The sequence below is a fragment of the Melospiza melodia genome, chromosome 11, assembly GCF_035770615.1.
Source record: "Melospiza melodia melodia isolate bMelMel2 chromosome 11, bMelMel2.pri, whole genome shotgun sequence".
NCBI lineage: Eukaryota > Metazoa > Chordata > Aves > Passeriformes > Passerellidae > Melospiza > Melospiza melodia.
The window spans coordinates 21,008,888-21,029,089 of NC_086204.1; the positions used below are offsets into that span (position 1 = coordinate 21,008,888).

The window sequence follows — 20,202 nt, forward strand, 5'->3', positions numbered from 1 at the left end:
TTCATTTTTTCATGTCAGAACTGATAAAGTTTGTTGCAGTCATCATTCACTTTTGATTAAGTGATACAGCCTTCTTTTGAGCATTTTATATCTCAGATGTCAACCTCTCTTTTTGCAGTGACAAAGGGCTGGTTTAGTATACCCCAAAAAAGGCAAAATCTATTGTTTGTGGCTCTAAAATGCTCAGTTACTTGATTACTTACTGGAAGTTGCAACTGAGATTCATTTGGTGCATAGACTTAACATAATAACTGAATGTAAATAGATGTGATGTGTTGAAACAGAAGTGGGAAGTGTCTTTCAAAGTGTTTAAATGTTAGTACTGTGTATAGCAGTCCTGTGTAGCAGGAGCCCTATTGAACAGCTTTCCCTTTAGAGTGCCAGGGATTCTGAAATTGTAACAACTGTAACCCCCACATTTTGTGATGCACTGTGTGAGCTTCGGTAAATACAGCAGAGGAATTGTTTGTCTCGCAACCAGTAGAGCAGGGAAAATAAATAGTAGAAATCTGATTAAAAAATAAATAGAAGATGTGTTGTCTAGCCAAAGGTGTGAGGAATATGACAAGCACCAGGGAATAACACTGTTCCAGGGTACCTGAGAATAACACTCTTCAGGGGCTTGCCATTCCTTGAGCTAGGGTTGCAAGATGTGAAAACATTGGAATTAATTGTAAGTGAAGTTTTTTTGGAAGGGATGTGGCTGCTAGTCAAGTAATATTTCTGTGTAAGAGAGATAAATTTGCAGGTTGATATCCTGCACTGTTCATATGGTCTGGGAGGTATTGTAAGAAGTCATCTTTCATTAGCAATGGTCATACTTTATGCTTACAGCAGAGAGCTTGTAGATGATTCTGAACACACTTGAAGCATTGGAGAGCTGGACTGACTCCTAAATGTAGCCCTTCCTGCTAAAGGCAGGTAGCAAAAAATATCTTCTGATGAGGAAAGGAGTGCAGCATCATGGGCTGGTGTCTGGGCACACAATACACTGGTAGTGAGCTGGTTGAGTGGATTCTGGAGCCCCAGATGTGCCAGGCAAGGTGGGAGGAGATGGGTTTGTCTGGCCTTAGGATGAGATGGATGCAAATGGGACCTCACCACTCTCTTCAGCTGCCTGATAGGAGGGGCTGGAGCACAGGGTGTAGAGCAGGAGTAGTCAGGGTCTTCTGGCAGGTTTGTGGTGATGTGATGAGAGCCAACAGAGACATAAGCTCCGACATGGGAAATAGTGATAAGCTATAATAACAATTTTTTAAAAAATTCCCTTGCCATGAAGATGGCAAGCATCATACCAGAGCCCCAGGGATGTTTTGGAATGGTCACTGTTGAAAATACTCCAAGCTTGACTGAATAGGGCCTCAGGAAACCGGATCCAGCTTCGGAGTTGAACCCAGCTTTGAAGTTGGCACTGCTTTAAGTGGATATTTGGAAAGGATGACCTCCAAAAGTCCCTTCCAAACTAAATTGTTGCAGGAATCATAAGCTCTTGACATGCTCAAAACTGTGGCTGTGTGTGTGTGTGCACAGAATGTATACAATGAAACAAATTCAATGTCCATTTTGTTTAATTTCTTTTGTTATTTAATCCACTGCATTTGATTGCATTCCAGTTTTTCTTTTATCTTTGAGACATACGGATGGAGTAGAGCTCAGTGTTTGTTGAAGCCAGTCCCTGCTGCTGCAACATGCGTCCAACCATGTCGAGGAATCCAATTAATAAGTCTATTGATGTGGTGATTAGCTATGTTTGAAAATAGTGGGTTTGTTTATTTAAACGTGGGCTCTGATGGATGCATGCAGTCAGAGTGTCTGCCATCTTTAGTCATCCAGTTGCTCAATAGCTGTCATAATAGATAAGTTTAGCAGAGATGAGGTGGAAAGACAGAGGAGATTGTATTGAAGTTCTCTATTAATAATTGAAATAAGCTTTTCCTCTTGGAGGGCAGAGCAGACTGGAGGAGGCTGTTTAACAAGGTGGTCTATTCTCATTCCTCAGAGCTCCTGAGGTTCAGCTGGACATCACCACTGCTCAGGTGTTCTGGTGCTGGGGAGGGTTCCACTTTAATCAGGAGCTTATACTGGGCACCTCTTGAGGTCCCTGCCCAGCTATGGTTTTATGATTGAGTGGAGTCTTTTCCATGAAGAATGGAAGAAAATAGTTTGCATTTTCTCCCCTCTATCCTGTATATTGTTGCAGAAGTGGTTCCAGGCTCCATGGAGACAGTTATATCCGATCCAACTTTTTATTTGTGCTGCATATTTTTCCACCCTTTTCAAGTGCACCTGTCAGAAGGTATCTGAAAACACAGTTTTCTGAAGTGACTAGGACAAGAATATTTTAGGAAGCTGTCACTTACTTAGGTGAGAGGAAATACAGTCAAGTTTATTTCAACATTTGCTCTGTTTTCCAGCCTGGCCTATAGCATGGGACATTAGGGTTCAGGATGTCATTACTGGCAAGCAGAGCACATTCTGGATTTTTGGTGGTGGATGGGAAGAGCTGAGCTGCTCTTGGAGCAGTGAATGTCTTGCCCTTTCAGAGAGCAGTTATCTCAGCAGCATGATCTTTCTTGGCTGTTTGTTACCAAAAGTTAATGGAAGATGATAGAAACAACACCACTTGTCTCCTCCTAAATTCCTGATACTAAAAAACTGCAAGCATCTAGTGTTTACTTAGGATATACTGGCTAAGATTGAATAATACAATTTTCTATGAATTTATTTAGAAAGTTAGCAGAAGGACAGAAAAAAGCAAGTTCAAGGAAGTGTGTGTCACTACTACTGCTTTGCTATGGCTTCCTCCAGATAACAGCCCTCTTAAAACTCTTTATGTAGGGTTTTCCTTGTTTCTTTCATAAATGAAATGGCCTTCTCAATGTTAAAGAAAACACAATGAAACACAAAAGGTTTGCAGTACTCTGAGTCATTTAGCTACGTTCATTCTCTTTAAGTCATGCCAAAATGGCAACAAACCTGAATTTTAAGGAAACTTCAGAATTCTGAAAGAGGAATTACAGAGCAGATGTCCCAAACAGTTGAGATCTGATTCCTCAACAAAATGATAAGAGTTGGAAGAGAGAAGGGGCGTAAAAAGAATGTGTTTCTCATTAATCCTGCTTGTCAAGTCCTAAATTCAGGTTTCTCCTTCCTGTGCAATTGCAAACTCACACTTGGGCAGCAGTGAAGCAGCGATGAAGATGTTTCTGTCCTTCTTCCTTTCTGTAGCACGCTTGACAATGTGTGACAGTCCTGCATTCAATTTAAGCTGTTTTAATTTTAGCAGTCAGCATTCTGACTGATCTTTTCAAGAATCATTATTCCAGGAAGGAATAAAGACACCACATCTCTGCATTCAAGGAGATAAGAATCAGAAGAGCATCTCCTGAGTTTTTCTGAAGTTCCAAGGTCTGTGTTAAAGAACTGCTGTCCTTCTGCCCCAGGTTTCCTAACCAGTCAGCTGTTCTGCTATTCAGAAGGGATTCCACGAAGGGTGAGCTTAGTTGCAAGCCAGCCCATCAGTGCCTAATGGCATTATGTGCAGTGTGCATATAGTCAGAAACCACTCTGCATGAATTACATACATGGGTGCCTGTTAATACAGTAAGAACAGCACTAATATTGCTCTATATAATTCTGTGAAGTTCAGTTATTCATAGGTGGAGCACCAAATTAGCAAAACAAAAGTGCCTGTAACATTAATAATTATCACAGCAGTCTGAAAGATAAATCCCTGTCTGCTGCAGTGTCGCTGTTGAATTTCTAGTACTTTCAGTGGGGCTTTCTGATACTTGGAATTTAAAAGGCTGGCCCCCAAATACAATTTGGTGCAACTCAATGAAAACACTTAAAAGATTTTAAGATGCCAGGAGTAGGAGACTGTCTTTCCTTAGGGTGGTGGACTGATGTGTCACTTCTCTCTGAGATGTGGTATGTGATGGCTTCAAAACACCAAGGCACTTGGAAGTTTTAAGTTAATGTGTGATTAATTTCCATACTGTCATCATCCTTTTTCAAACCTTTAATTCATATGCCAGCTTTATCACTAGTAATAGTAGTAAAATGCTTGGCTGAAGGAAATGTGCATCTCGGATTATGACTGGTGATTTGGGGGATTTCAGCACTTTGCAAATCGTGTTGTCAGCCTTGGTTTTATGCTCTAAGCACACAGAATGTGGGCAGCTGCTCTTGTGCTGGTGGCCTTGTTCTCCCAGATTACTGTTCATCTGTTTTTCTACCTTTATCTCACATTTAATTATCTGAGATTATTTTCTAACAATGCTGAATTACATGTTCTGTATGACTCGACAGCATAATTTTGAATTTGCACAGTAACCATGCCTTTGAGGCTGCTAGTGAGTCATGAATAAATTTTTTTGTTCTATAACCATGGTTAAAATGGAGATCTGGACATGTACTTGAATATGCAAGTACAAGGATAAGTTTCTAAGTAGTCTTGTTAACAAACACTTCTTGCACATGATCAGCAGAACTGCAAGTTTTCTTGAAGCTTGAAATGGTATTTCATGAGGACATTATAAATGTGATCTTATAAATTAAACTAAGACTGAATGGGTTCTTGGTTCATTTTAAGTTACACAGAACAATTAACAAAAGCCATATCCAGCTGCATAAGTTAATTAAAAAAAAAAAAAAAAGAGGGAGTGAGAAAATAAGGTGATGGGAAGATGATGAATGGTGATCTCAAGATGCCCAAGCCCAAATGCATGTTTTAATAAGATGATGGTGATAAAGTGTTATGGAGTCTGTCAGAAGAAAGTATGAAGCAAATTCAAAGAATTCTACACGAATCAACACAGTATCTTTTCTCTTTTGTTTTGGTTGTTTGGCACTTTTTTTTTTAATGAGATCTCTAGTCTCTGGAGTCTCAGGGGTTAGGTAAGACAGAAACATTTTGCTGTTTTAAGAAGGGTGTAAAAATGGATCTGAGGTGCATTTTGGAGGAAGGAGAGAAAGGCACAGAGATAGAACATAACCTCTTTCAGCTGAAGGATTGTGTTTAGTGTGCAAACAAGTGAATATGAGTGACAACAAATGACTTTAAAAACCAGTCTGTTTCCCCACAATGTTTCCAAGACCATAATTTTGGAACCGTTTTCCAGTGAGAAGAGTGGTTGAAACTCAAACCTGTTTTAAGCTGATGCATGATCCCTTTACAGAAGAGGTTGTGCTCTGCAGCCCTGGGGAGGCCGTGGGACAGGACTGGACTTGAGAGCCTCTTCCAGCCCTCTGTGTCTGTACGTTTTGGCTGTCCCGTGTCATGCTTGCTCTGACAAGCTTCAGTGCTCAGTTGCTGCTGCTTAGTGTTTGTGTTTCAAATTCCTCTTTGATAACAGTGACAGGCAACAACCCATTTGATACCCTGTTGGTGTAACTAATTCCAGCTCAGCAAATGGGGAGCCCCCCTTTGATAAACATTTATTCTTGGAGAACACAAGCAGAGTTGGCAGGCACCTACCTTCAAGTCAGACTTTAAAACACAACATGAAAATCAGAGATTGGTGATAGGCAGGGGATTATTCCTGCATGGGCAATTCTTAAGCAAGATCCATTTTCCTATATAAAGGTATGCTCTTCTCACTGTTAATAGACCTGAGTGACTAATAAAATTCACTTGAGGCAGGCATAATTGGACAGGCTCTTTTGTCTCATCCTGTTCTTTCTAGGCTGTGTTATGGTGTAGCAATATGCTGACTTGCAGTAGGTTCAGAAAGGCTGACATTCTTTCAAGCCTCAGATTCACAGAGTTTTATGTTTTATCCCAATGTATGTCCTTCACAGAATATACTGGGATGTTGTATCCCCCAGGTGAAACAGTGCCTTCTTTCTCTTGCATGCAAAGCCTAAGAGGTGCAGTTAACTTGCTCTGAGGTAGCTTGTCATCCTCTTTGCAGGTCTGGATTTTAGTTCAGCAAATTGAGTGTGAAGCCAGGAACCTTGGGACTCAGTCAACAAAGCAACAATGGGTGAGAGGGACTTAGACACATCAGTCTAGGAGTCAAATTTGTTTTCTAAATATATCCTCTGTAGTCTCCACAAAGAGCTTAAAACCAAGCTGAACCTTGCAGGTTTGACATCTGTGTGTGTGTGTCCCTTAAGTTTGTAGCATGTGATAGTTTTGTCTGGCAGTGAGAATGAAATTAAGTGATGTAGGCAAATACACTCCTGGCAGATACAAACGTGGCAAATCTCTGTAAGCAGCATACTTGTCTTCTCACTCTTGTGGTTGTGCAACCTTCCATGTGTTCATCCCCAAACCTGAGATGCACAAACATCTTTCCAGGCTGCCTGGTATCTGCAGATTTAACATGTACTCCTTTCCTGTTTTTAACTAGAAAGTTTGCTTCTGGGTAGCAGGCAGTGTTCTGGCTTGGTGAGAATAAAGCACGCTGAAATACCCCCTCCTTGATGGAATATGTGTGCTGCATTGCCAAGATACCTGCTGCAGTGGTGATGTTAACTGGTTTTCCCTTTTCCCAGAGACACAGATATTGTCAGAGGTGCTGAGAAAGAGATAATTCATTACATGGTCGATTTTTCTCCTTAAGACAGATCAGTCCCTGCTGAGCTGTGCCCTGCTGCGGAGCCTGTGGCATAGCTGGGTTCCCCCGCAGCCCCAGTGGCACCCACTGGGGTGGCTCCCCAGCCTTTCCTCTGCAGTGCACCCTCCAGCCTGTACACACATCCTCAGCCAGCTCTGGAAGTTCCAACTCAGCACCTTGTGGTCCCATTACCTGATTGATCTGCCAGGCTTCAGGGTGAACCTGGTGGCCACAGCAACTTTGTGCAGCGTAGTAAATGGTAACTTCTCCATGTGCACTTTGGCTTTCTGCATTTCTTGCAACTCTGTGCATAACTGGGTCAAATAATGTAAAAGTTTTGTGCAAGTAAAAGGCCACAGAAAAATAAAATCTGGAACTGTGCCTGGTAGCTGGAGATTTAAGAAATTCAGTTTGGAAGCTGAGGCTGAGCTGATTGTCTACACAGAGGAAAGTTATTAAAGTGAAAAAAGGTTTTCATTTTATCTGTTAAATTCATAACACAGCAAGGAATAGGTGCTAGAAACCTTAAACCAAGAATGCAGCGAACATGAAGGTGATTAATTTTGATGTTTTTCTAGAACCCAGTCCTTTCTGAACCACAAGCCCTAGGTGGTGGAGGGAACCAGGCACCTCCTGGCATGAAGCACCTGCCCTGCTCTGTGCACAGGGCAGAGCTGGGTTGTGGCAGCTGTTAAACTCTAAATCTCTGACATCTGCCACTGATTCTCTTTACTGTGGGTAAAGAGACATCCATGTGGTTGTATGGAATCAGAGATTTTCCACCTGCATACAGAGTCATTTGGGAGAGCTCAGGGATGGATCCTGGGCAGGACACCGTGGCTTCTGGAGTTTTCCTGGCTCTGGAGCACCTCAGTCTCCCAGCAGCCCCTGGGCACTGCACAGCATGGCTGTGACACTCTGTGCAGTCCTTGTCTGCCCAATGTGCAGGGTTGCAATTGCTCAGCAGCCCCCTGTAGCACAGTCTGGCTGCCAGGTGGAGATGACGGCCCTGATGTTGAAATTCTGCTCAAAGGGCTTTTCAGGTGTGTGAGGCTCTGTGCCTTCATTGCAAAAGTGCATCATTACTGGGTAAAAAGTGCTCAGTGATGTCTTCCAGAAGTGCTCAAACATTAATTTTTGAATCTCTATCCAAGCTTCCAAAGAGACTGACTTGGAGGAAGCTTTTTAATGGGGAAATAGACCTGTTTTTCAGGGAATTTCAGGAAAGACTATATCAAAACTACTGAGACCCTGAGATTAGCTTCCTTGCTTAGAGCATGGTGCTGATCACACCAGGGTTGTGGGTTAAATACCTGTGTGGGCCATTCACTTAAGAGTTGGACTTGATGATCCCGGTGGGTCCCTTTGAACCCAGAACATTGTGTGATCTACTTTTTTCTTTCCCCCACTTGAGAGTATTTTGCTTGGATACCTAGGTCCATGCTCTGGCAACATTTAAATGTGGAAATTATATTTCTTGGATTTCTGCAGGCTGTACTACAGCTGCTGCATGATGAAAGAATTTACACAAATAGAAAAAAAAATAAATAAGTGTATTACAGAAGTGCCAGCATGCACTTGCTATCATTAAGCAGAAAGTCTTTGTCTTTACCAGTAGATGAGGCAAGAATTTGGTTCATTACTATAGGAGGAGGACAGAGCAACATACAGTGGCATTAAAATGAAATGCAGGTCCCTTCCTGAGAGCCCAGAATGCCTTTGCTTTAGTTACAAATATTCTGAAGAGATCATTTACTCTGGCTCCCAGTTCTGTTAGAATCATTCTACTATGGTATCTGTTTACAAAATAAGGTTTGCACTTGCTTTTAATTCTTAAAAGCAGAGGAAAAACCTGAACTTGGCAAAGCCTTTTGAACTGCTGAATCAAGAACTAGCTGCTTAGAAAAAAAGGGATTAAAACCTTTTAATCCTTTTGTGTAAAAAAAAAAAAAAAAAAAAAAAAAGTGTTTAATGTGGTAGGCGTGCTGGCAAAATTAATTTTCATGTTTTTTCAAGCACAGGATTTCAGTTTTGTCTGTTTCCTAGTTCTGCATATCTTAGCGGGTTCTTTACACTATGCAATATGCTTTATTAACTTTGAAGTTCTGGAGAAATCTGCAAATAACAAATTCAGATATGGAAGGAAAGGTAAGTTGCTAGGAGCAGGCACAGCTGTTCTGTGCTGCATTAGGCAGTGTGCTGATGACTTGATTTTAGAGCCCCTTAGATGGGGGTTTTGTCCCTTGTACGTTTTGTGTGCAAGAGAGAGGCAGCCTGAATTCAGGTACTGAATTTTGTGTATGATTAAATGAATGTTCTATATGTATGCATTCGAAAGCCCCTAAGTGAATGTTGTGTAAATGGTGATAATTGGAGACTGTCTCCCTGCAGTCCTTTCTCAGACTGAATAAGGTCTAAGGCCAAAGGCCCAAATGCTTAATTGTATTAAACACAGAGGCTGAAAAATTTATTAACTCAGAAAGTGTGTATTACCAAGTTAATTGGAAGTGCCTTTAAGCTATTACCAGGTGGAAATTTGACTTCAGGTTTCAGTTTTAAATTAAAGCAGAAAACCATTCTGTGAGGCTGTTGGAAGGTCTGCAGTTAGAGCAGTGCTTCTCTCTCTCCTTTGTTTTTCTGCTCTGTGTAATGCTGGGTATAAATGCTGGGAAGTTAAAGCTGAACCCATATATAGCTCTGGCTTTTCCCCAAAATATGTAAAAGGCTGCACACACAAGCTGTGAGTGCTCTGGGGAAACGTAAAAGCAGAAGATGGAAATGAAGGCAACCTCAGGCTCTAGAAGGATGTTTTACTGGGCTGCCTTTCTGCTTTGTTTTTAATCAGTATTCTTCAGTTGTAAGCAGGACTGCTTTATGCTTCTTGGAATATTTTTCTTTTTTGGTTACGTGTTATTTCAGGTATTGGAAGCAAGTAAAAATGATGTCATAGCAGAGGGATGGATTGATTTATTTCCCCCCCACCCCCTTCCCATGGATGAGAGTCAGTCAAAGCCCAGGGATTAGCCAGAGTTAGGGATTTTCTTACTAAGATGTAAAGCAGCTCACACTGATAGCTAGCCAGGCACTTTGAGAAAGACATTGCAATTACAACAGCCTGGAAAAATAACGGAGAAAATTTGCCACCCTGTGTGCAAAATCTGTAGGCCCCCTGCAGATGTGATATGGAGAGAAACCACCTCCCCACTGCGTTAGGTCTAAGTTGTCTGCATAAAACTCCACAAATAAATCAGCACCCAGAATGTGCCTTGCAGAGCATCCTCCTGTGATGGCTGCCTGAGACAATTCTGGTTCAGTATCGTCAGTTAATTTTAGGCGTTTAAACATTGTCAACAATTTCCATGATTCATAAAGAGACAGAATTAGAAATTTACTAAAGTGCAATACTATGATGACAGGCTGTTGCTGTAGTTTATTAATATCCTGTAATCATGGCCTTTACACTTGAATGAGCTAATGGCTTTTAACCCATATTGCTGTGGAATAAGCAGGTTTATCCAAATATCATCATTTAACAGGGAAGGCTGAGTTTCTGTTGGTGAAGTTTGATTTATATGTAGCGTTCCAGACATGAACTAGAAGTACACAGGGCACAGGAGGTTTTAAGATGTTTCTTCAACAAGAAAATTAAAATGACTTGATTTTTGCTTAAACTTGTGAGTATAAATCCTGTGTCGGCAAAAGGGAAAAGAGAGCTTGAAAATGCCTGTCTGGCCTTTAGCCTGGGCTTATGCTCAGGAAAGAGCCTCTTTGCCAAGATGGTGAAGAAGCAGGAGTTGAAAATTGTCAGAATTTCTGAGCTTCAGTCATTACAAACACTGATAAATGTATACGTTTAACTTTACATGTATCTTTGCACTAAAATGAGTGCCTTGAATCTTAGTTCCGTGTATTTCCTACTGGGAGAGGCACAGCTTCTGCTGAATGACTGCTTTTGATATTTTTGTAATGTGATTTTTTTTTTTTTTACTGTAAGTTACAGAGGTCATTGAACATGTTAAAAGATCTGCTTCTTGGAATTTTGGATATTAATCATTCACTTTATTTGATTTCATTCTGTACAAACTCCGAAGTTATCTCTGAGTACTTCATGGAAGTCAGGAGAAGGCGGCGAGGAGAAATGCAACTTGCTCTGAGATAATGTTTGTAGATTTGATTATCATGGACATTCACACTTGAAGCTGGAAAACTGAACCACTAAAATCGTATTGAAATAGCAGAATCATTTGTCCTAGCTGTTGGGAATCTCTTAAGCATTAAAACAAAATAGGATCATAAAAAAGAGGCAATATGCAGGTAACGTGAGGTAACGTGTAATTCAGATTGATCTGAAGAATATGTTGAATTCAGAGTGCCATTTTCTCTGATTGGGGTGCTATTAAGTGTTTTTTTAAAGTGGATGGGAGAAAGGGTTATGATCCATATCCTGGATAAAAAGAAAATTGTGGAAGTAGCTGAGCATGCAACACCCCACCACATACATTTGCATTTATTTAATAAGTACTTTGCACCAAACAATAAAGAACAGAAGTTTCATTTACAAAGTGCTGTCATCTTAGTGAAATAAAACCAAAATAGGAGAAATAAGGAATGAATTAGGATTGTGCTCACTGAGACCCACAGAGGCTTTACTAAGCTGTTGTTAAAGAAATGTTATTACAAGGCTCACAGAGGCTCTTCCTACGTATAAATTATCCAAGAATAAAAAGTGCAAGTTTGAAAAATTGTATTTTGCCAAACAGCATTCCTGCTAATCACAAAGGGGCAGGAACTGCATTTAAATAATGGTGGGTATATTGCAAGAAAAGCATAAGGATGCTAAACATAAGGATAGCTGGGGAGCCCACTGACTTGTCTCCTGCCCTGCAGTGGATGCCTAGGAGAAGAATCACTGATCAGCTTTGTCCAGAGTATCTCTCCAGTAGGCATCCATCCACGCACAGAAATCAATCACCCAGGATCATAAAGGAACCCTAGAAATACTGCATCGCTGTATATAAAAGCTTGGGCCACCTTTGTCTTCTAGACCACTTCATTTCCACTTCAAAGTCAGTCATGAACACAAGAAGGTCTGTGTCATTGTTGGTTCCTTCCCAGTGTTATAACTGAGCCACATCATCATTTTCCGCGTATTCGTCCTGACAGCAGCCGTGTGAGAACAGCAGGTTAGTTTTACATAGGAAGGTGAGGCACAGTTGTGCCTTTGTGTATGTGACAGGGAAGGTTAAAGGCAGGGATTTAAACCTGAATTTCACAATTTCCAGGCTCAGGAACTGATTTCATCGTGATCTGTTCATTCCGGTGTCAGTAATTTCTTAATATTCATTTAGGCCAGGCACCTAAATAAGATTGCCTATGCCTATTGTATGTCCTCATCCAGTTCATCTTATATTGCAACTGTAATTTTTTTTGTTCACAGAGGAGTCTGCTTCCAATCTTAATTTAGCTCAAGTCATAAAAGCTTTCGGATAAAAATATAAGCTTCCCTCTCCTACAACACGAGTCTTATTTTTGGCTGCCCATCTATTTAGAGTAGTGAGAACTTGTATCATGAGGACACAGATTTTTTCTTCAAAATCTCTCACAGCAGGTGGGTGTTCATAGAACACTTAATTGTAGACATGTTCAAGAATACATTCTTCCTCAAACCTCTGTGTGACCCTTTGGAAGAATGGCATCCACAAGAACAGAAGGAGCATTATGTTGCCAGTCTCTGAATTAAAATTTTTGAATGAGGAATATTTCATGTGGGTGCTAAATCCTGAAAATGCATCCAGATTCCATTTAATTTTCCCATTTATTTTAAGAAAATGACGGGTCTTTGAAATAAAACAAGTTAACATTTGTGTGTATTATTACAAGGAAACATATTTTATGTGGCAATTGTGCGTTTAATGCGTATCAAAATGCAAGCATCTGTGCTAATTACCCAGGACCCAGCATTGTTTTTCAAGGATCTGGCTGGTGTTCAAGTCAGGTAGTGCAGATTGTGTGTTACTCCTCAAAGACCATGGTTCACATAAAAGACACTTTGCCAAGTTAGAGGGAGGCTACACCTCTGTCCTCAGCCTTGAAGGAAATCTGACAAGAGACACTTTTCTCCCTGGGAAAGTCCTTTGGGTTCACTAAGAAGCTGTGCAGCCTAAAAACAGCACATGTGATGAAGTGACTCCGAACTTACCTGCTAAAGAGAAGAAAACCTGGAAAAGGGAACTGAAATTTTACTCTTCTGCTACAGATGTTTGGTAGGGCAGATTTTAAAACGGGTGCTGAGGTGGTTTCCTGATTTATAAGAATTGTTTCACAACAAATTTTCCATAATAGCAGGGAGCAACAGATGTTATATATAACATACAGGTGAGAGACGCATCTTCATGGCTGTGCCTGGCTCAGAAATATCCTGCAGGAAATGTGTCAGTGGCTCTCCAGGATACCTGAGGTTGTCTTTGAGGGCTTCAGGTTCCCCTCCCCAGCCCCTCACCCTGTTTTGCAGGGAAGGGCAGACAACAGCCATATTGGTTAGAGCATACCTGACTCTCTCTGGCTTTCTTTGCACGTTCTTGCTGACCTTTTAGAATATAATTCAAAGGAGCTTTTCTTTTGAACCCTTCACACACCCAGCTCAGGACACTGCATGAGTTTTCTGCTATTTTTCCGTGATAGCTCAGTAGAGCACTGTGTACCTAAATCTCTGCAAGCATCTCGTGCATGCCATGAGGCCCTCTCTGGGATTCACTTTACAGGATTATCCACAGATCTGTGCTTGCTCGGCAAGTGGCTTTTTCAACACTACCAAATGTGGAAGGAAAGTCCTTTTCTTCTGAAATGTTGTTTTTTTTGGTTTTAATTTCTCAATGGAGAGCATGTCTGAGCAAGTTGTTATTTTTCTGCCCGCAGCCAAATAAGATGAACTCAGTTTCTTACAAGAGAAAGAAATACTCTATTTGTTACAGTCTTCCTCCTCAGAACTGTGTTGTTCCCATAAGCTTTCTAGAATAATTTCATTTTTAACCAAGACCAAACAGAGAAAATTTCAGCCAAGAAGGTGAAAGTTTTCCCATTCTCCTGCCTGAAGCTTGTGAGTGAATAGAAATGAGAGCAGTGACTTCTATTCCTGGTGTAATGAGGAGCAAGAATTAGTTCAGAGTGTGAGGCCTGAACGTGCTCCAGGTATCTGTCACCAAGCAGAGAGGCCAGGGAGAGAAAGACTGGAGTAGTTTGGACTTGTGGGAACTGTGCCAGTCTGGAGTTGTTACTCCGTGTGCTGGAGTGAGTGAAGGGTGGGTGTGATGGGCACCCAGCCATCCAACGCCTCTCCCTGCTGTCATCCAGGACTTCCTCAGGAGGCTCTCTCAAGCTGGTAGTTCAGAGATTTGTCTTTGAAACACAATAGGTCTTTTTCCTTTCCCCCTACCCCTCAAGCTTTCAACAGAAAATCTTCAGATTTGATCCATAGATTATCAGGGAAAGGACAGGTTTTCACTGCAAAAGACACTTGAGTTCCTTGTATTTATATGTAGCATGTTTGAGTGATAAACAGTTAAATTAAAACTTCATACGTGCATAATCTTCTATGGACCCTCTGCTCATTTTGAATTTAAGGAGAGGGAAAGGACAACATGTAGGTTATTCTGTAGTTTCAGTGCATCCTTATTTTTTCTGACCGTGTTTCTAGGGTTACCCTAAGAGTGCAATGCTCAAAATGGGCTAAAAAAGACAGCTTGTACCATGATCTGGCCCTCTGCCCAGTGTTCCCCCTCGGAGGTAACTAGTGATGGTCCCCTGACAACTCCCTCTAGGCAGTAAAGTTAGAGAGATGTTGGTTGGAGGGGAGATGTGGAGGTTGTCTAGTCCACTTAACATGCATTTTTCACAGACACCAGCAGTTTAGTGGATACTCTGTTGTGCTTGTGTTACCTCTTACTGGGATGAATTTTGGGATTTACTGTAAGTTACCAATCAGTATAAAAAAATGTACTCATGCCTGACTCTGTTGTCCTGGGGCCAGGACACAGGATTATAGGTTTGCTTAATTAGTACTTTCCTTCCATTTCAAAATTTCAGGGCATAGAAATGTTTAAAATGCCTTTGTAGAAATACCTTTTCTCAGGCTGAGAATTTGGTTTATATAGAGGTGTACTTCTGTGACCAGTCTTGGAGGATTTAGATTGTTTCCAGAAATCAGTGTCACTCAAATATGCAGGGGAAAAAGGTTCATTGCAGCAATGTAAAATCAAGGCAGCAAGTTTTTTACCTTTTACTGCAAGTGAATGTTCAGTTTCCTTTTGTTCTGGTTTTAATAGTATTGATCTTTTTTAAATGTACAAAAGTAAAGTAAGTCCTCAGTGTATGTGCTGGGGAGTAAGTATAAAGTTAGAGTATAATTGCATTGTATTCTTCAAGGACAAAAGTTTTTGGATTCTGCTGTATTTGCCATTTGAAAAAAATTACACTACTTTACTAAGATCACAGAGTAAATAACAGAAAATCAGAAAACCAAATCAGCTGCTGAAGTGCAATACAAGGCATCAGCTCAGCACACTGCATAGCAAAACAGTCAATCACAATGCCATCACTAGCAGCCTGAATGGTAAATTAACATTTCTCTGGAATAGATGAGAGGTGAATAAACAGAGATATATGTAAATACAAACTAAGTAGAAATAGACATGATTATAGATGAGTAAATATGTGGAATCAGCATCAGTTAAGCAAGCAGACTTAATAATTGCTTGCTGTTCATGTCAGGACAATGTGCCAAAGCCTTTAGACAGCAGCCATCATGTCTTAAAAGGCATTTTCTGGGGTTTGAGCACAGTCCTGGGGACTCTACACCAAGGATGGCAAAATTCAGTACACTTTTGTGAGGAATTTCTGTGGTGAGGCCAGGTCTGTGATACTCTTTCAGAGAAGCTTGTTGAGGACAGAACATGTGTATCCACTTCTGTGCTGGCTGTGCTGGGGCTGCCTTTTGGCCTTTTGGAAATCAGGCTGAGCCTGCAGCAGCAGCAGCAGAGGTCCAGGTCTGCAGTGCAATGTGTCAGCTGTGACCTCCAGATCAGCCAGGCCGGGGCTGGCTTGTCCCCACGCGGGTGCTTGGTGGCTCTCCAGCCCAGGGCACAGCCCATGCGGAGCAGTGGATGTTGCAGGTGTGGAAGGGCTCTGCTGTCCTGCTGCCTCCACAGTGGCTGACTGCCAGCCCCCTCTGCTGCTGGGTCTCTCTCCAGGTGGTGACAACTGGTCTGGCCTCATCCCTCACTCTGAAACCAGTGGGTTGTCCTCAGCCAGCTGCAGGCTGCCAGGAAATACCTGCCTGACCATGGTGTCTCCATGGGCTGCAGGGCAGTACCTGCTCAGGCACCTGGATCTCCTCATGCCCCTCTGGCTCGCTGCTGACAGGGCTGATTCTCACTTTTTACCTCATTCCTCACTCCTGTGAGGTGTTCTGCCTTTTCTTAACCCATTACCTCAGAGGCACCACCATGACAAGCCTGGCTGTGCCATGCTGTGGGGCCATGGTGGGACCTCTGTGTCCAGCACAGGGCAGCCCTGGCCTCTCCTCACAAAGACCATCTGGCAGCACACCTCAACACTCCTCACCCCTCAGTGGTGCCATGTAGGAGAAGCAAGAAACATCCTGTGCCTTTGGCAGTCTCCCTGGCCTGGGACACATGCACTGGAGCAAGGCAGAACCTGGTCTCTGGACTTAGTCAAAAGCAGGGAGGGTTGAAGTAATTTACTTGGTTGAGTGGCTGTGTGTGTTGTCACACCATGCCACACTGCCAGGATAGGGCTCAGCGTAAGCAGTTAATGTGGGCTAAACCAGAAGGTGGAACTAGGGTTGAGGAGGTGCCACAGTTTGAGCCAAGTCTCCCAGGGCTGCAGCTCAGGGGTGAAATTGTGCTCCACAGTTGCTGAGAGAAAGGTGCTGTCTCCTGAGCTCTGCCTCATCCTGCCCTGAGCCACTGCTCTCCATGCCCTGTTTGGAAAAGAAGAAAAAAGCATCTGTGCCCGGTTAGGAGCCCAGATCTGTTCCACTGAGGCTTTGATGATGCTGGGGCTCCTTTCAGGATTCAGGTGCCTGTGTCTGGATGCAAGGAGGGGCAGTGAAGGGGATGAGGAGCAGAGCACTTGCCCCTGCCCTCTCCAGTCACTGCCACTGCCTGCCTGGTTTGGCTGTAGCTGCAGCTGCACCCATAGAATTTAAATCTCTCATGCATTAGAAAAATACATTTAAAGGCTGTTGTCTTTTGACATCACTGAATTTGTATCCCTCCCAGATCAGGGAAATCCAGCCCTCAGTTTGTCTAGAGGTCAAAGCACCTGGGCTGACAGATGTCGTGCCCCTCTCCCTCAGGAACACACTCATAGATGTATCTGGAATGTGAAGGTGTGGAACCACCAGCAGCTCTGCTGGGGTCATTGGTTTGTTATCTTGGGGTTGAACAGGTTTCTTCTTTTACTCAGGCTCCTTTCTACATGCCAGCAGCTGTCTCTGACCTGTTTATAGGTCAGGTTCCTCTTTGAGGTGGTTGATCAGAATTGTATTTGAAACATGGCCATAGTGTGACCTGTCTGTGGAATGGCATCATGGGTGGACTCTGTTAACTCTTCCTGTGGAGTTAAATGTTTTAATGCTTTATAGGAATATGGGATGATCAAATGCTTCTCATGAGGACAAAGCAGTGTTTCAAGATGATCCTCAGATCACATAGTGCAAAATTTTCCCATACAGGAGAATAATACAATCATCCAACCTGGATGCATAGTGTTATCTATCTGAATCTGTTATGTAAATCTCGAAGACACTGCTCTATTTTCATGAGTTTTTAAATTGATTATTTAGATGTTATTTGATACTTTTTTATTTTATTATTTTTGCCAAGTCTTTCATGCCTGAATGCTATTTTGGTTTCCTTTCTGACTTTCATTTCTAGTGATTATTTTCTTAACAAGCATAGGCTAGCCTCTGCAGGTTTCCAGACACTTAAACTGTAGGATTTTTATGTCAGTCCACATTTAAAATTAAACTAAAGGTTGTTATTTGTATACTTAAAATTGTATCTGTTAATTTTTATGGATGTGTTAACAGCTTTCAGTTAAAGTAATGTCAAGATACGGTACATTTCATAGGTTTGCTGTGTCAGCTGTTCTGTAATTTCCAGTGCTGTGAGCATCGTATAAATCTGCAAAAATCCATTTATTAAAAAATAAACTGTAAAATGGTTCCAAATTGTCATATACCTGAATGAATGCCCAGGGGGCAGGGGGGAGCCTTCTATTGCCCTCATTTATAGGCAAGCCAGATGGACTTTATCCATTTCAGGAGAAAAAGGTACTCAAGCAGAAACTGTCCTTGTCATGTTGCAGTCTGCCCTGATTTGTGTGTCTGAGGCCATTCAACCTGGATTTGTAGTATGAGCACCAGTTACCTTATAATTGAGATTAACATGACACATTCCATGCTTATCTGATGTTATGTCCTCATGGGGGTGATTTGGTTATTTTTCCAGGTAAGCCAACGTTTATGAAGGCTCCTGAAGATCAGATTGGGATTTCTGGAGGAGTGGCCTCTTTTGTGTGTCAGGCAACAGGAGAGCCCAAACCTCGTATCACGTGGATGAAGAAGGGGAAGAAAGTCAGTTCTCAGCGGTTTGAGGTAATTACCAAAAGAAAACAAAAACCAACAAAAAATCCAAACCTGAAAATTTGGTGATCAATCTAGTCCTCACAGGTCTTAATTGCACAGTAATCATCACTGCAACCTGGATATCTCTTCATCACTACAATACAGAGCGTAAAGCTTTAGTGTAAAGCAAGTTTCCTTCCCTGCAGCAATGCAATCTGTGGAGCAGGTGGTGTCCTTTGAGCAGGCTGCTGGAAACACACCAACAGGACATCCTCCTTCACATGGGAGACTGGGGCTTACAGAGAGTTGGATGGCAGATAAGAGCTGGATCTAGCAGTATTTTTCTCTTTTTCATTGTCAGAATTTATAAGGCAGCTCTTTGACCTGCAATCCCCAGTTGAATTCAAAAGTGAGATACCAAAACACTACTGGAAATCTTTTTAAGTGATGGCTATTGCCATCCCTCCCCCAAAGGTACTTGGAAGGGGAATGGTGAAGGGTTAATTGATGTCCCTGTGAGCTAAAGTAGGAGAGAAAGGAAGGGAGAAGAGCAGGACCAGAAACATCTATGAAAAGGGGAAATTTGGTTTATATTTTACATAGCAAATACATTTTCACTGACTTTCTCCACCTTTTTCTCTGCTTTCCTTTTTGGTGTTGGGCTCCCTTCTCTAAAACTGCCCTTGCAAATGTGACCCTTCTGCAATTCTGCTGCCTTTCCTCTAATCCCCTGTCTTTGATGTTTTTACTTTCCTGACTGGAGCACAAGATGACTTTGCTGCCCAGAATGGATTGATTCAACTCACCAATTTTAATCATGAATTCATATGTGAGCAGAAAACCTTGATTAAAGTAATCAATTTTAATCTTGTTTTACATTGTTATTTTTCCCTGGTAAAGGTTTTGTTGTATAGTAACTATCTAATTTGTAAGTAGATACAGCCATTATAGTGAATTTGGTGCTTGTTGTGGCTTACCAGAGGGCTATGCCATATTATATGCATTTATATTAGCAATTTCCCACCTTTGTTCCCATCAGTTTGGATGCATAGCTTGTGTCAGGAGACAGTGATTCTTTTTTTCCTAAGTAACTATTAATTTTACTTCATTATTAGTCCTAATTAGGGAAAATTTGGAAGTAAGTTTAAATGGAGAAAAAACCCAAATCCGTTGTACACATGCTAAGTTGTGACAAAGGAGAGTTATCCATTGTTAGCAAGTTAACAACATTTTGGCCTCAGCATCTGTCTAGCCCTTAGTAGTTGTAGCTCTGTTCCTATCACACAGTGTTGGTTCAAAGGATAGTGAGGGCCAAAAGAGATTTCTGCTGTTTCATCTCTTAGCTTTTTAGTCCTTATCACTGAAGTGAATTAATCTCTGTAGCTGACTTTGTCTTGTTTTAAAATTTAGCAGTAGCTCTGCCCTTTGTAAAAATTTAGTATATTGTCACAGTTTCATGTTTAATTTAAAGATAAGTGTTTTTAAAAAATTAATTCTTTAAAGTGTATTATGATGATATGGTGATATTCATATTTCTCTTTCTTTACCTGACTGCATCAGGGATTTCTTCTTGAAACAGAAGGGCTATTCCTTCCAGCATGAGGAATAACAGATTTTTTAGTGGTCTTGGTTACCTTTTGATTTCTTCCTATTTCTCCTGTCACTGCAGAGTCTTGTGGTGCATTGTTTTCCGCCTTCCTGTTCTCTCTTTTGATCTTTACACTGTGGGAAGTGCTCCTAAACAGGCCCTTGAAAATGGGGTGAAGGTTTTGCATGGGGGTAGCAGCCCTAGGCTGACATCCATGTCTGGAGCAAAGGATCCTTTAAGTCTCTTCATGTCCCCCTCAGTTCCCAAGGGACAGGAGTGGGTGGCACCTGCCTCTCCCTCATGCTGTCACTCTCTGCACATCAGGTGGCATTTCCAACTTCTGCTGCACTCTGTAATGGGAGAAGGGTGAGTTTGGCATTAATAGTGGCTTGAGGCTGTGCCTT

The 20,202-nt window shown here is 41.7% G+C and overlaps 1 protein-coding gene across 16 annotated transcripts in view; it reads left to right on the plus strand.

Moving 5' to 3' along the window:
- PTPRF (protein tyrosine phosphatase receptor type F) overlaps positions 1-20,202 on the plus strand; it is a 373,817-nt gene that overhangs the window by 162,587 nt on the left and 191,028 nt on the right. For all 16 annotated transcript variants that reach the window (XM_063165913.1, XM_063165910.1, XM_063165916.1 and 13 more), the window contains one exon: positions 18,095-18,240. In XM_063165913.1, the coding sequence (XP_063021983.1) occupies positions 18,095-18,240 (146 nt within the window). The remainder of the gene's footprint in view (positions 1-18,094; positions 18,241-20,202) is intronic.